Below are 15,709 nucleotides of genomic sequence, written 5' to 3'. Positions count from 1 at the left end.
CTTCTAGTTTGAGTGCTATTACGTACCTTATCTAGTATTTTTTAATCTTCGAAGCGCATGAGCACGGGCTTTATTTTGAGTCTTTTCCCTGCCATTCCGCCTTATTATGCGGTATATTAAATTACCGACTCTGCTTTTGATGCCAATCGCCAACGCAACGCGCTTACCTGTGTTTGGGTAATAATGATAAAAACGGAAATCGCTGACTTAGAAAAACCGGAAAGAAGTAAGTGCCTTCTGAAGCGACTGGAGCGGATGCACCAACAGGTCCCGCAGTCGTCCAGGCAGTGCAGAGCTGACCTGTGCAGGTGTGTAATTCGAAACTCGTCAGGTGTGGCGCAGGAAAGCGTAACTCGCTCCGTGAAAACCTGCCGACTGGTCTATCACGAGTCCCTGCCTCCACCTTGGCCTCTCGCTACTGATGGGAAGATTTGAGAAAACGCCGCACTGAGCTGGTATCGAGTCTGATACGCGTAGCTCTATTCCTTCTGCGGACTGGATTACTAATGACTATTTCAGTCTTGGTACTTCTCTTAAACCCCTAAGAAGACTCACGCTTTGATCCGGTGAGTGGCATCCAGACGGATTCTGGCAAACATTATTTTTCAGTTGCTGCCTTTTTCCCTCTTCAGCTATTTAATAAAAAAATCGTCTCTACAGCCTAAGTGAAAGAGAAAACGGGTGAAGCTAATGATGCTGATCTTTGAAGTGCTTTTCGTTTTACTAAAAACGTGTAATTTGTAATAACTTTAATTGTTACTGTTGTATCCAGCTCCTATAATACACACGTTGGTGAAAACTTCGCTTCATTCAAGGATTTGGGTTCGATAGCATCCCGAGAGGTGAATGATTCTATTGGTTTTTTTTTAAAGACTAGTTATTTAAAATCCCGTTTTTCTGCTTTCTCTAATTATTGGGCGCTCAGCGGCATCTGGCTAATCTCGGGATGTTTCGAGTGTACACACGCTGGCCACCTGACAGGCAAACACTTCACAGTTTGTCTGAGGCTACGCTGTTGACATTGGAGCAAGTCCAGATTGGGATTTATTGCCGACTGTTATATATCTTCGGTACGCACACTGTATTTCCGTGCCCCGAGTAATGTATACTTTATTGATTAGGCGGAACTACTCACCAAGAAGCAAATTGAAGCAATCTAGCAGGCAACCTGTGAGTTTCCTATGCCCTTTTCTTTAGAAACTGCAACTTTACTCCTGCACAGTACCCTTTTTGTCAGGTGTTATACATTTTTCTCACTCCTTCTCTTGTGTTAAGTAGCAGGGCAGGCTGGAAGGTGTTCCCCCATTTTTAAATTTCTTTTTCTTCAGTCTCTGATCTGATCTAGCAAAAAAAAAATGCCCTGGCAGCAGCCAAGGATGTCATGGGCCAAATCGAAAGCAGTGAGAATTGTACTGCCTTGTCACAGAAGATGGTACTGTACACCAGCAGAGGTCAACAGGTCAGCAGCCAGCACTTGAAGGGCTATGCTGATTTTCACTGAGAATTCTGCAAACATCACCTGAGCATAAATCAGGCCAGGTCAAGCTCTAACAAAAACTTAATCTTATTATTGGTTTATAGGTGTTGCTGTCTCTGCAATTTGTATGTCTTGTGAGCACCAGTACTTTGTTTCATAGGTGAGGTAAACGTGGCATTTTCACATTTGTTCCCATTGAGCCCTGATTTGCGTATCTTGAACCTGGCATTACAGAAACTATCCATGAAGAGTTATAATCTCACAGAGTTGCAAAGTATAGTGAAATACCATTGCCAAATATTGTATAAAACGCGGGATTTAAAAACAAAATTCATAAAATGTATCATTTGTTTCGATCTTTTGGTTGTCCCCTGCTTATTGTGATCGTATGAGAGATTATAGTGTTCAGTGTACTGGTACTGAAGAGTATCAATCGGCCAAGGTGTCACCAGTGAGAAACCCCACGCTGTCTTTAACTGACAGTATCTCTTTATCTGCTTCACAAGCTGTTTTATCCAGGGTGACTTACAGTATAGTAGAGTTTAATTTAAATAATAATCATGCAGGCATTACAATGGAAAACTAAATCAGTTGAATAAAGAGACAACAAACCTAACATACTGGAAGAAGAGCTGTTGAAGGGGCAGGCAAAATAAAATAGCAGAACCTCCTCAACCTTTACTGTCTGCAGGTCTCTGTTCAAGTTAATAGACGAATTTGTGAAGAAAACCAACATAAATATGATTATGTAGCAGGCATTAAATGTCCAGTAGCAGTGCTGACTGATATGCTGTATGTCCTGCATATTGCATTCCAAAGCTCCAAAAAGGTTTTCTTTTCTTTGTAGATGAATTGTGCATCTTGTAACCATGATAAATGATCTAAGGAATCAAGAGCAGTTTGCAAAAACTGATGATTAAGAGTAGGTTTGTGGCTTTTTTAAGGTATGAAAGTGTATAGATTAGAGCCCAAGAAGTAGTCCATTAAATTAGCATGACCAATAATTGCTGCCACATATAAACAATTAGGCATATGAACAATAAGAAAATTGATACTGTTCCTCAGTGATTTAAAGTTGTTTCTTAAAAATTTAAAAGATCGTAGTGTATCTCAGCAGCGATACAGTGTTAATGCAGGTGCAAATAAAACTAGTTTTAGGTGGAATGGATATGAGAGACTATTTTTCTTTCTCAGTGGTGTTCACTGCAGCATGTTTTCAAGAAGGGGATGTGTTGCCAAGCAGCACACACAACAGAAAGTCAATCTTCTGGCTGCAAACAGGATTTCTTCCTCAATCAGCACCAGGGCTTAATGGCGGCTCCTTTAAGAAACTCAGCTTTCTTAAGAGTCAAAATGAAATGACTCACAACTAGTTTTGGGTTAGTATGGGTGGCCAATCTATATACTATACTCCAGAAATATTTATCTTGCCAAAAAAAGATGCTTGCCTTGTGTAGCCTTGGTAAGCTCAGCAGAGCTTAACCCTGGACTACTTCACCTGTACTGTAAACAAAGTAACATCCTGTTTTGTGAGAAAAAGTGAGCCAGAAAAGTGAGATTACACTTTTGACACAGTGGAAATGAACAGATCATTCACAATGGCTCCACAATAACCAGAAGGATAGCTAGAATTTAGAAACAACACGCTCCATGTCTTCAGGAATTTGATACAGTAAAACGAGTTCTATTGTAGATAACATAGTCTAAATGTAGAAAATACAATAGCCTTAAAATGAAATTACAATACCCTTTGTGTTCTATTAAGGTGTTGTGTTTCGTGGGAGGTGAAATCCAGACACTGTTATGGCGTTTAAAGAAAGTTTATAAACACTTACTGAACATACTGCAAACTGGGACACCATGCACTCCTCCAACTTTTCTTTTCTAATAACATATAACTGCATGGTCACTATGTAAAAAGCTGCTCTACATATGGTGGCTCATTGAGTAAAAACAAGTGTTCCCCAACGTCCCTCTTTAGCTACCAAAAAGAATTACAAATATCTATAAACTATCCAGTATGACTTATTTTAAGCAAAGTGGTGTATACATTTTTCCAGGTAATATCTTGTGTTACTTAGATTAAGTTAAAAAAAGTTCTAAGTACAGATTTAACACACTTTCTAACATTCCACCTAAACTCTGAGAAGTGCATCCAGACCACTGTAAGGAGCTTGTGAATGTATCCCTGCTGTCTGGGAAGTGTTTTCATAGGTTGTTGGCTCATGCTGTTCTTCCTCTGCAGTTCACATGGCAGGGCTTTCTAGAACATCAGGTTGATTAGGAAGAAACTCAGCGTACTGTGTATCAGGTTCTGGAACTTTCCGAATGTGGCATCAGATTCTCCCCTCTTCCCCTCCTTCTGATTCAATGAAGTATAATTGTGGTTTACTGTAGACTGTGATGAGTTTCCAGGAACTCATGTCCACGTAGAGTCTGCAATCTAACAACTTGGTTCGTCTTCTGGTGGTTGTAGGGGACACTTCCTCTGTCATACTATGATTGTTTTTACTTGTCTTTTATTAACTAGCTGTGCTGTCTGCGTTCTAGTGGGTCTATACTGTACATATTCTGGTTTCTTAATTACCATGTTGTGTTGTGTGGGTGGTAGAGACCAGACACTTTTACAGCTTTTAATGAAATTTTATTAAACGTGTACTGATACAGTCTGTATAACGTATGCACTCCTTTTTTTTTAACTGACACTATCTACCTGTGTGCTAACTATGGGTGATCTGAGTACATTGGCTCATTAAGTACAATATTAACAACTGAAAACCATATGCCGCTGTTTTGTCTGGGACTTCCAAGGGCCTGTGTTGTTGATTTTCTGTACTCCTGCACTGACGTGACCTCGAGTGGCACTCACTCTGCTCTCTCCACGCCCTCTGCCCCCTTAGGCTGCGCCATGGTCAACCCGGCAGTCTACGCAAACAGGAAGAGAAGCCGTCCGATTCCCAAGCTGTGAGTAAGCCATTGGTTAAGCACAGTCAGCACTGGTGTTTCCTGTTTTATTGTAGTACCGCTCTGTAGAAAAAAGAAACGGCTGTGATGCAGGTGGGTTTGCTATGTGCCACAACGCCAAGTATTACAAGGAAGAGGCACAGCCACAGCAGTTTAAAAGCATCTTGTCCCTTGCCTCTGTGCAGCTGCTCATGAAGAAGGCTGGATATTCTTACAATAGGGGAAAAGATGTTTTGAAGGGCAGGAGTAGGATGGTTGATACAAGAAATAATTTACAGGCCAGTTTACAAGAAACAACATGAATGAATAGACTAGGCAATGTTTGGGTAATTTGAAGAACTTCAGACAGACGTCCTCCACATTGGGTGGGACCAGGCCATGAGTATCGGGAAGGAACGTCCACATTCTGTTCATTCTCCTTATGCACCCCCAGCACATTTTTCAGTGCAGCTTCCTTACATTTTGCTCAGCAAAGGCAATAATGAATAATGTGCTAGTCAAGCCTTTTTTTAAATTATAGATAGATATGTTTTAGCCACCTCTATGGTCATATTAATGTTATTGTTCGGTTAATTTGCAATGTGCTCAACCATTTAAATCGGTCACACTGCACTGCCTCTCCCTCTGCTCTGATTGGAAGGGATCTGGAGCAGATTCTCAGTGTCCCCCAGTCGCTGGGCTCTGTGGCGAAGCAATGATATCCAAACTGTGGGAAGCCCCGAATCAAAATGTAGCTACAGATGGGGCCTGTCTCTCAGCTTAACAAGCAGGTGCCCTTACCTACAGTATAAAAACAGCAAAACTAGCCTTGTGATTAAACGTAGGTATTGCCCCCTTTTCTGGTGAGGAGTGATCTGTTTACTGCAAGGATGTAAATAACACATCTAAGTTTCACATGTACATCTTCCAGTACCACAAGAATAACATATTTAAAAACAAATCAACATGAATGCTCACCAGCTGTTTACAAAACCCATTTCAATCCCTTTGACTTAAATATCAAAAGGGAATTGTAACCATCCATTCTATTCACCAAACCCAAGCAATATGAGCACGTGGTGAGCCTGTCAGAAAGAAACAGACTGTTCAGTGTTGAGTAACAGGCACAAGACTGAGTCGTCCCACGCTCAGATGTGCGACACTGTGCCAGGAAACTGCCTGCAGCCTGGCCTCGAGGTAGGAAGCAGTCACACCACCTGTTACCTGTTCAAAGTTACCTGTTGAAACAATAGACGTTTCTCCTTGTATTAAATCCTTTAACCCTGACAATGCCAGTGGACAGCTTTTTACATGAGAATGAAAGAAGAAAGAGTCCTCTGGTATTACTAAAATCTAAGTATGACTCATACTGTAGCGGCAAAACACTGAAGCAAATTTTAGTTGATTGCAGTCAAATGAGAAACAAATTCTTGTTCAGTTTAATGTTGATTTATCAAATATTCTGAAAACTGATAAAAACAGTAGAGTACTTAGAGAAATGAGGTTCTCATATGCTAGTGTCCCCTTGAGTTTCTTATTATTCAAAGGTTGCAGCTATGGCCAAATGTTTTACATCCTGCATTGCTTGTTTGGCTAATTCCAAACTCACACCTGTTCTTAATGGGTTCTCTCAGACCAGCCTCTGCGGTACTGCTAGGGAGGCTGTTCTAGGCCCACGATTCCCTGTTCTTGGTCAATTGTATCCCTGTAACTATCTTTGTATCTTTGTTAATTATCAAGAAATCACCTGGATTGACTCCAGCAGTGTCTTTCAGGATTTTCAGTACCTTCAGGTCTCCTCTTGATCTTCCTTTTTTGTTTAACTTTTTTATTATACAAATCTTTCTATGTTATGATTAGCTGCCTAGCTTTGACAAAGATACATCTGTGGAAAAAAGTCATGAGCAGAACGCAGTGGGCACAGACACATCTGTAGCTTGGAGCTGTGCTTTGGACATTAGGAAAGCTGAATGGAGATGGCTGATCTATGCTATAGGGGGCATAGAAATGGAATTGGAACATTTCCATTTTTCGGAGGTACACATTATAAAAAAGCCAATACTGTGTGTTTTGTTCTGCATTTCCTGCTCTGGTGGCTTTTGTCTGATGGCTTTTTTTTTACCTTTTCAGGAAGCCAGGCTCTCCCAAGACAGCGAAGACCAATGCCTCCAAGAGGCACCGGGACAAGCTGAATGTGGAGCTGGACAGGGTGGCGGCTCTTCTGCCTCTCCCTGAGCATGTGTCCTCCAAGCTGGACAAGCTGTCCGTCATGAGGCTAACTGTCGGCTACCTCCGAGCCAAGTCCCTCCTCAGCAGTAAGGAACTCACAGCTCATGTATTCCTAAAGGTCTAATGACACTGACCGTGGCACTGTGCAACGTGGTTATGGATGCATGTCTTTAGATATCAGGTCGGGAAGTGCTCATAGCAGCCCCTGTTACAAGCATTTCTTTGGTATTTCTGTATAGATTAAGCATTTCTGCTCTATAATTTTCCTTGTAAATTGTAAATTTGTAATTTATCAGTTTTTAAAAGACATTTGTTTTTCAAGTTTGCCTCCCGTAAAGACGTAAAATGTTAATACCTACTATACACTACATGTTATTTTTCTGATGTGATGATTTTGCAAGGCGTTTAGCTCCGTGCTGTATTATTCAAATGCATCTGGCTAATGGGGTGAAATCAGTCAGTCTGGTTTGCAAACCTAATGTGTGCTTTTTGGGAGCTCCCAGAAACAATCCTGCACAAACACAGTGAAAACATTCAAACTCCACAGATAAGCAGTAGTGCTGGCCACTATGCCACTTAATGAAATAACCTTTAGTAAGAATCTGATTAAGACTGAAATGCTGATGTTAACATTGGAATAGCAGTAAATTAGTAAAATGTACGTTTCTTTACGAAACCAGGTAGATTTTAAACTAGATTAACAGATTGAACGAAAGTTCAATCAATAGACCAAAAAGTAGCTCATCGGATGCCTGATGAGTGGTGTCAAGTGAAATATTTACACAGAATAATAAAACATTCTTACTGTAAACAATAACATATAGTTTGTGTGATGTAATAGATACAAATATTATGTAAGGAGAATTATCCTTAACATGGTGCATTTACCTAAAGAAGAAAATATGCCCAAATTCATGATTAATACAGTTTGGCAGTTTGGGAGTTTTTCTTCAGTTAGGCATTCTGAATATAAGATACCAACTTAAACATTACTTGTCAAACCTAAGTGTTGAATTGTAAGTTTAAAATCTATCTTACATTTTCACTGTTATTGTGTCTTCTTCTGTATAGGTTTTTGATGAGTGAAGCTGTTTGCTGTTAGTGTTGTTTTTGGTAGAATTTAGAATATAGCTGCAGTCTACAAGATGAGTCCTTCAGATCTTTGTGTCTCAACGATCCTGAGGAGCACAGATATCTCTTTTGTTCCACTTTTGGTTCCTCAGTTACAATACAAGTGGCAGCTGTACATGTCTTGCATACAAACCTACAAAAGTCCTGCAGACATTGTAGACACACAGCTGTATTGTGGCTTGCCAATGGTACTGCTTTAGTGAGGCTACTAAAAGAAATATTTAGAAACAAGAAGGATCTCTAACATGTATAAAAGGATCGTGCTTAAATCTACTGGTTCCACTGACAACACAGGTATGTAGTGAATCATTTAATCTGAGTCATAATGTCAGTTTCGGTACTGAGTCAGCAATTATTTTTGTAGTCAAATGCTTTTGTCCTGCTGGCCCTGTTAAATATTGCATTTTAATTATTTCTGTTGCTTGACACGGAATGGTTTATTGAATTCCTTCCTAACCCTCAGTTTGTATTCTACATTGTACTCTTGGTCTGCAATTTACAGCTGTATGATTGTATTTTACTGTATTGAATCTATTTGCTACGACTGCACCTTGTTACAGTTTCAAGTTAAAGACTGAACTTGTAGCAGACTCTTTGCAAAAATGGGTTACTTTTTTTAAAGTCAAAAACACAGGAAAAACTGGTTAGGATATAGAGTGATTTAGCAAACAAAATATACATGACTTTGTTATAAAGGTGCATTAAGGGAAATTGTGTGTTTTCAGGTGTAATTGACTAAATACAAGACTGGTGATAGATGAAACAAGTCTCTAGGGGCAGAGTGGAATGCTGGCCTACTGAGGTTTTCCACCACTCAATAATGAGCTCAACTTGGACTGTTTTTCTTCTGTTGACAGTAAACAGTGTGCAAGAGCAGTTAAGCCCAACAGGATGAGCCACGTGACTGTAGTCAGCATTGGTATTCCAGTTATTTTAAACGCTACCTATTACCGGTTTTGTGAGATACCAGCAGTTTGTCTTCCATGTGTTGAAGTTTTTATTTGCTTTTAACGTCCTCTGATCAAAGAAAGTCGGGAACAGAGAATGAGTCTTAAATGCATTTGATAGCAGGGGGCACTCTGTGCTTTCACTTTTTTCTTGTCAGTTTATTTTGGACCCAGTTAATGCAAAAGCTGTGGAAAAAACTTTGACCTCAAAGCCATCAGTGGCTCTATCTTCGTGAGCTGGAGTTGTGTGGAGAGCTCGGGGTTCAGCTCTCTCTGTGCACTGGGAGAGAAATGGAGGTTTGTCCAATGGTGAAGCAGTATGAAAGCTTTATTCTTATTTATGTTTCATGTGGGACAGCATGGTGTCACAATGGTTTAGCATTGCTGCCCTGCCATGCTGGGGGCCTGGGTTCAATTCTGAACTTGGGATGCTATTGACATGAAGTTTGTAGGTTCTCACCTTGTTTGTAAGAAAGCTCTCAAAACCTGGAGATCTCTTGCACAGTTTGAATCTGACAGGATCATAATTATACATTAGAAGCATGTTAATGAATATTGTAGTCTTTTAGTTCTGCCCTAGGAGGTATCCCTTTTAAAAGAGGTCATCATTTTTCTTAATCCATCATCATATTTAGATTTCACCATGAGCAAAATAGTTATGCAAAGAACAAAGGTTGGTAGCATTTGATCCCACATAATAGGATTCCCACCTGTAATCCATTAGAGACTTTCCACTGGGGAATTTCCAGGCATTTTTTAAACATAATAGAAAAGCAGCATATTTTAGCTTTAAATACCGTTTCATTATACTTTTTCAGGATTTGTATTTTTGTTGTTTTACAAATCTTTAAACAAGACATCTATGAAAGGATGAGGCACACATTAAAAGAGGGCAAAGACCTCTGTATAGGCTGCCTGCATCCTAATTAGGGCATGTTTAGACCTGTTCTGTCTATTGCAATATGTGTTCGTTGTGAACCTCTGATCTGTCAACACCTTATACAGTAACTGTTTTTTCCATCAGTTGGCTGGCACGTATTCCACTCACTTAAGGCAAGGAGTTTGGTAATTAGTTGTTCAAAGTTTTAGATATTTAAAAAGAAATCAATGAATTTTTAAAAAATCTGATATTTTTCGGTTTTCAGATACCATTTCAGCTCACTGCAAAGACGTTATTTCAGAATCTCTTGCGTAACTCTCTTAAGATATTTTAAGGAATGACAAACAGTTTAAAAGTATGGACTTACTAGTTTTGGAATGCCCAAAACTACGACTACTACGGATAATAATAGTATAATAATGAAGAAGAAGATCCTTTAGCTTCTCTAAGAACAAGTAAAAGTCTCACCATAAATATAAGTAAGGTTTGCAAAGTAAGATTAGTATGCAGTACCCTCAAGTCTGGAGATTAGCACAGTGATCATTGGTCACTGTGTAAGGAAATCCACAAACACTTGCCCAGAGTAAGGTGCTTTAAACAACTGTTGTGATAGCGTTGACACATTTTGCAGTGTGTATTTATCCCAGCGGCCTTGCTTTGCTTCTGAGAGGGGAGAATTCCTGTTGTAGCGCCTGAAAGCCTGTGGCACCGCAAGGCAGATTGATCCCATCACGCCACTTCTCCCGGCCTCTTCCTCCTGCGCTCCCTACAGCTCCATGTGGCGGTCTGGGCTGAGAGGAGAGGCTGCTTTCCGTGCAAGCTGGCTTTAGATCTCAATCAGCAGCCTGCTGTCTGTCTTCTCAGCCCCAGACACGGCAGTGCTGTCTGCACGCAAGTCTTCACCTTTGTACACTAAAACCCCTCTGGCCTGATTCTGACAGAATGACTGTTACCTGATTTTGTCATAAAACTGAAACTACCAAGTCAACTTGAAAATTGAGCTTCATTCCTTCTGATTTCAAGTGCATGAATTTCCGAAAGCTGCAATATAGGAAGAGAAAAAATCAGTGCACATTTCTTAATCATGCACTTTCTTGTGTATGTTACATTAATACCTGTAAACATTTACTGGTATACCATTTATTAATCTGAAGGAAAAGAGATCAGACCACAAACCTGATGTATTTGCACTCGTTAGCTGGCCGGCTTTGCTATGGTGTACAGAATTAAATATCAGTTTTTACACCCAGCAATGTGCAGTTTGGGTGTGGGGACTGCAAAGTGGAGAAGATGACTCTCTGACGGCTGCCGAAACTGTATAAAGAAACTCCCAGTGGGACATAGCTTTGAGTTCTTGGTACTGGATGCAACAGTACCACAACACGCCAAAACAACAGGGTGTTACAGAACAAGGAACAAAGTGTGGGATAAAACCCTTTTAATGAAGAGGTGAACAGCTTTACATTAACATCACAGTGATATATTCCATATTGCTGCTAACCCTCGGGGGTTAATAATTTGTTTTCCTATCATTCAGAAATGTGAGATATTGAAACAATTGATAAAAAGGAAAATACTCTGTGCTCGGTCAGATACCCCTTGCACATTTTCAGAGAAAGACAGATTTACTCTTGTACCGTAAAAGCATAACACAAACGAGGACTGTGTCCAAACTGAAGGAGAACTATATGAGGCTGCCTGGTTGATTCCCTCTGCTTACAGCTTCCTGGTGTTGGGGGATGCCCTTTTAGTTTGTTAGTGCCGTTTCTTCAGTAGTGCCCGAGAGGAAAAAGCTGAAACTTACTTAAGGGTGATACGACGTGCCAGGCCCAGGCCTCCAGGGAAAAATGTTGCCTTGCATGCTCTGGCAGTTGGGGCTCAACCATGCGATCCTTTGATGTGTGTGATGTGATCCTGTTGATTGATGAGGCATAAACGAATTTATCTTTGCTTCCCCTTCTTTTGCTAGCCCTTCAGATTGTCCATGCTCTTGTTCACTGTGTCAGAAACAGAGTAACCAGGCACCTCCTTCAAAACTTTCACATTCCGATTCTTGTTTGAAAGTACAAATAGCTGTGCTAAACTGAACTGCAATCAAAACACTATATACTGTAAAAAAGTGATGGCTGATAACCTAGAAATTAGCTTGAGTTTCCTCTAAAAAACTGGGGCCAGGCCTTGAGCTTCTTTAAGGAATCTCTCCTAAGTCGTCAAACCTATGGTTGCTTCCGAATTAATGTTTGTAGGCCGTTGTTGAAAATGCGTTGCAAGTGCTTTGTACAACACCCTAGTATTGCTTATATTCAAGAAATGCAAAACAGGAAGACTAAGAGGAAATTCAACTTTTATTGTTTTGTGCATTTGGCCACTGGTCAACTGAGGCTGGTTCGGGGTTTGTTTTTTCTATAAGGAACATGATCTTTTCACACACAAAAAGACAAACAGAAACGAAAGCCTTGTAAAATAAATCCTCATGTTGAACTGAAAAGGTATGATTACCAGTTTGTAAAAGCACAGACATGATTAAATATTCTGCAAACATGACTTGGTGTTTTAACCATTGACCTTTTGCAGTTGTAACCTCACAGTAAATAGTAAAAAATGAAGACATTAGTTTAATTGCTTTAATTTAACTCTCTGTGCTCACAGTTAATGTAGTATACTGAAGCTTTAAAGTGTTTTGTAATAAAAAGCGAAAGACTGTTTTGGGAGCTTCAAATTTTATATTGCAGCATTGTATTTTTAGAAAAAAATATATTTGACTTTTAAAGTTCACATTAAAGTGAACAATATTCACTAGATAACAATTTCAGTTCTGCTGTAGTACTTAGCAAAATATTATACAATTTTATCCTTTTATTATACAATTGTATCCAGAGTCTTTCTGTGGTGTCCCATATTAAAGTTAAATGACAAAATAAGGCATACACATTTTTTAACTTAAAAATTCCATCCAAACTCTACATGCTCAGACTGAATACTTATATAAGTGTATGATCACAGCAAAAAACAGTTTTGTTTTGTGCCCCTGTAATTCCAAACGTGAAGGCACTATTTTCAACCAAATACCACAGTCCCACACCTACCAGGAAGAGATGTGCACTTTTAATAAAACCCAGAACAATGAGATAAGAGAGCGCTTTGTTTCTTAGGAGAAAATGGCCTTTGAGAGAAATGGGGTTGTGGTGTTGTGAATGTTTGTGTTGGCGGTAGAAAGGTATCCCAGATGGCTCTCCTAGGACTTGAAAGCCAAGTGACGTCAAGCTGAGCAGGAAGTCAAGCCAGTGTTGTTCCTCACCTGGGGCTACCCACTCTGCTCCTGTGGTGCTGGAGACAGTGCAACACTCCCGAGTCTCGGCCACAGAGTCGCCTCTGTTTATCTGATTGTCCCAGGCAATGGGTTCTTGAGATAAGTTAATTCCTCAGAGAGATTAGCACTGTCAACAGACAGCGTGGTTTTCAAGACAGGATGCAAATGAATTTCAGAGAAAATAGTATTTATTATGCACAAGCTATGGGTTAGTGAAGAATTACGCAGCTCACTGCTCTTGGCACTTGTTTTTCTGAATAGGTTGACAAACCCTGCATGTTTCCTTGTTACCTCATTTCTCATGTGAAGGTGTATACAGTAGGTCACATTTCTTTCACAAGGATCCAGTCTTAGTCCAAAAGGGTTTTCAGATTGTTGGTGCTTGATGGATCCTTTTTTAAGAGGCAGAAATTGAAATGAATAACTTCTCACACTCGCCTGTCCTCTCTTTTAGGCTCTCTTTGTCTTATCATCCATTCTTTGCTCCATCTTCCCTTTCTTAGACCCTTCACTGCAATGCTCACACTCCATTCTTTCTGAAAATCAGCCAGGACCAGTACAGCAGGGAAACTCGCATTCATTCCAGATTAATGTGATTATACCTTTAAGAGACTCTTGAGTCCAGGAGTGACAGGGGAGAAAGGCCGATAAGTTCTTCTCAGACAACTAAAATTAGTAGAACCCACAAACCAGCTTTCTTTTCCTCTGTAAGACTGTAAGTCTGCTTTAAGGGTTCTTGTGGGGTTTTCATCATTTGTCTGAAATGGGAAAGCAAGAGAGCTTCGCTCCTCGCCTTGTCTCTGTTGCACATCTCTAAACAAACAGGTGAATCCAAGGGCAGCCTGTGTGGAAGTGGCAGGAATGCTTGGTGGCCATGGTGGAGTGATTGCGTATCAAGTTGCATACGGGCTCCCAGTTCTTTTTCTCCAGCTTTGTGTTCATGATCTGTGGGTGTGTTGCCAAAGCTGTCATGGACATGGTTTGTGTTTAGCCCTGCTCCTGTTCCAGTTGGGCAGGTATCATCACTCACAACCTATAATCTATAACCGCCCTTCCAGGGCATGATTCCAGCTAGGTTTCAGATTCAACACAATAATGCTCTTTAGGATTTCTGGGCTCTATTGAACCCATTGCAGATTTATGGTGTGATCATTGTCACTTTATAGTCACCTGGTGCTGATAATGTATGCAGTTGTTATCCATTTGCCAGTGAATGTAAGACATTTGGTTTAAGCCACCTACTATACAGTGTAAGAATAGCCAATAGACTTACTTCTTTAACAGTTGAGCCATCTCACCAAGATAAGGTTGAATTTACAGATTTTTTTTCATATGTCAAGAAGCTGTTTTCATGACATATTGATATTTTAAATGAGTAAGTATTTGATCATGAGGTAAACATCTGAGATTTTGCACAGTAAATCATTTTGGAAGAGATTCTACATCTTCAGGGATGTAATTTAATGCGTACCCCCTCTTGCTCTGAAATGTGTTGTATTAAAAAAATGCAATTTCTCTGGCATATTAGCATAACTTGTGTCTAGAACAATAAGATTGTGCAAATTATCACTCTTTTTTTCTAGTACCTATGACCAGAAACACAACATTGTCAGGTGAAGTAGGTCCTTTTTGGTGGTTCATTTTTTAATTCTTTGGATTCAGTATCCAGCTGAGCTCATCTTCTGTCCAAGCCCTGCACTGACATGAGTTACATCCTCTTAATATCATGAACAGGACTACATTCTCTGATACAGGTTTTCAGTATTAATTTATTGACAAACATGAAAAGCGGGGATAGGCATTTTAAGCTAATACTCTTATTATTATTGTGAAAGAGACACTTTTCTGGTTTTATTTCTCATAATTATGATTCATAGACCTCTACTGGAAGTATTTTATAAAATATGTAATAATAGAATTCTTGTTTCACTGAAGTATTTGTACTATAATTGATCATCTGTACATTGTAGAAAGTTTTAGCAATATCTGAAAAATAAAATGTAGACCTTGTGTGGCTTTTTATGGTCTCCATTTGGTACGCCTGGGTGGTTTGGGTAGGTGTAACTTCATGATCCAAGTAATCTTTCAAGACTTGAGTCCGTAGGTCCTTGTATTGCTGTTAAGATGGAAGACGTCCGCTGTATTAAATCTGTCAGTGCCTTTCAGGAATGTGAATGTCAAAATCTTTTCTGCTCAGTATTGATCTAGAATTAGAAAGTGCACAGTACTTGAAGGTTCTGTGAGTGTGATCGTACTCTACTGACACAAGCCGCCTGACAAGAGAATTTAAGAATGGTCATTGGTTAGGGGTTTTGGTTTCAGGCCCACCTGACAGTCACTTTCTACACGTGTTTCTCCTCACCTGGCCTTTTGTCCTGAGGGAGAGACTGTCCTGTGAGGAAATGGGCGTGGCTCCAAGCACCTGGGAGGCGGGGCTGGAAGCGTGCCAGCAGCCTCCGGTTAGCACATTCAAGAACACCGAGGATATCCGCTGTGCGTTCCTTTAATCCCTGTCAAAGGAAACAAAGGCGAAACCTACAGTATTCTTATGCAACAGAACAGCTTTGAAACATCTCTACTCCCAAATGTGGCAGTTGTGCGAGTGCTTGCATAACGAAAACCTGAAGATAATCATTTTGAAATCTTAGGCGGACTTAGGAAGCTGAAGTTGCAAATCAGGGCTGAAGTGCCTTTTCGTGACTCTTATTTTTTTTAAGCTTCAAAATACAGTAAACAACACAAGGCTATTCTGCTTTTGCTAAAACCCGGGATGGCTAAATACCAAACCAGTA

General features: G+C 40.0%; 1 protein-coding gene across 1 annotated transcript in view; it reads left to right on the top strand.

The window, feature by feature from the left end:
* Nucleotides 1-255: 255 nt before the first annotated feature.
* Nucleotides 256-15,709, top strand: part of LOC102688412 (aryl hydrocarbon receptor-like) — a 34,831-nt gene continuing 19,377 nt past the window's right edge. Inside the window, exons 1-3 of the mRNA XM_069181192.1 lie at nt 256-566; nt 4,378-4,441; nt 6,551-6,735. Of these exons, the coding sequence (XP_069037293.1) occupies nt 4,386-4,441; nt 6,551-6,735 (241 nt within the window). The 5' untranslated portion in view covers nt 256-566; nt 4,378-4,385. The remainder of the gene's footprint in view (nt 567-4,377; nt 4,442-6,550; nt 6,736-15,709) is intronic.

Source organism: Lepisosteus oculatus, chromosome 20 (genome assembly GCF_040954835.1).
Source record: "Lepisosteus oculatus isolate fLepOcu1 chromosome 20, fLepOcu1.hap2, whole genome shotgun sequence".
In the NCBI taxonomy this organism is placed as follows: Eukaryota; Metazoa; Chordata; class Actinopteri; order Semionotiformes; family Lepisosteidae; genus Lepisosteus; species Lepisosteus oculatus.
The sequence above is the reverse complement of the archived record's forward strand: the minus strand, read 5'-3'. Positions and strand labels throughout refer to the sequence as shown.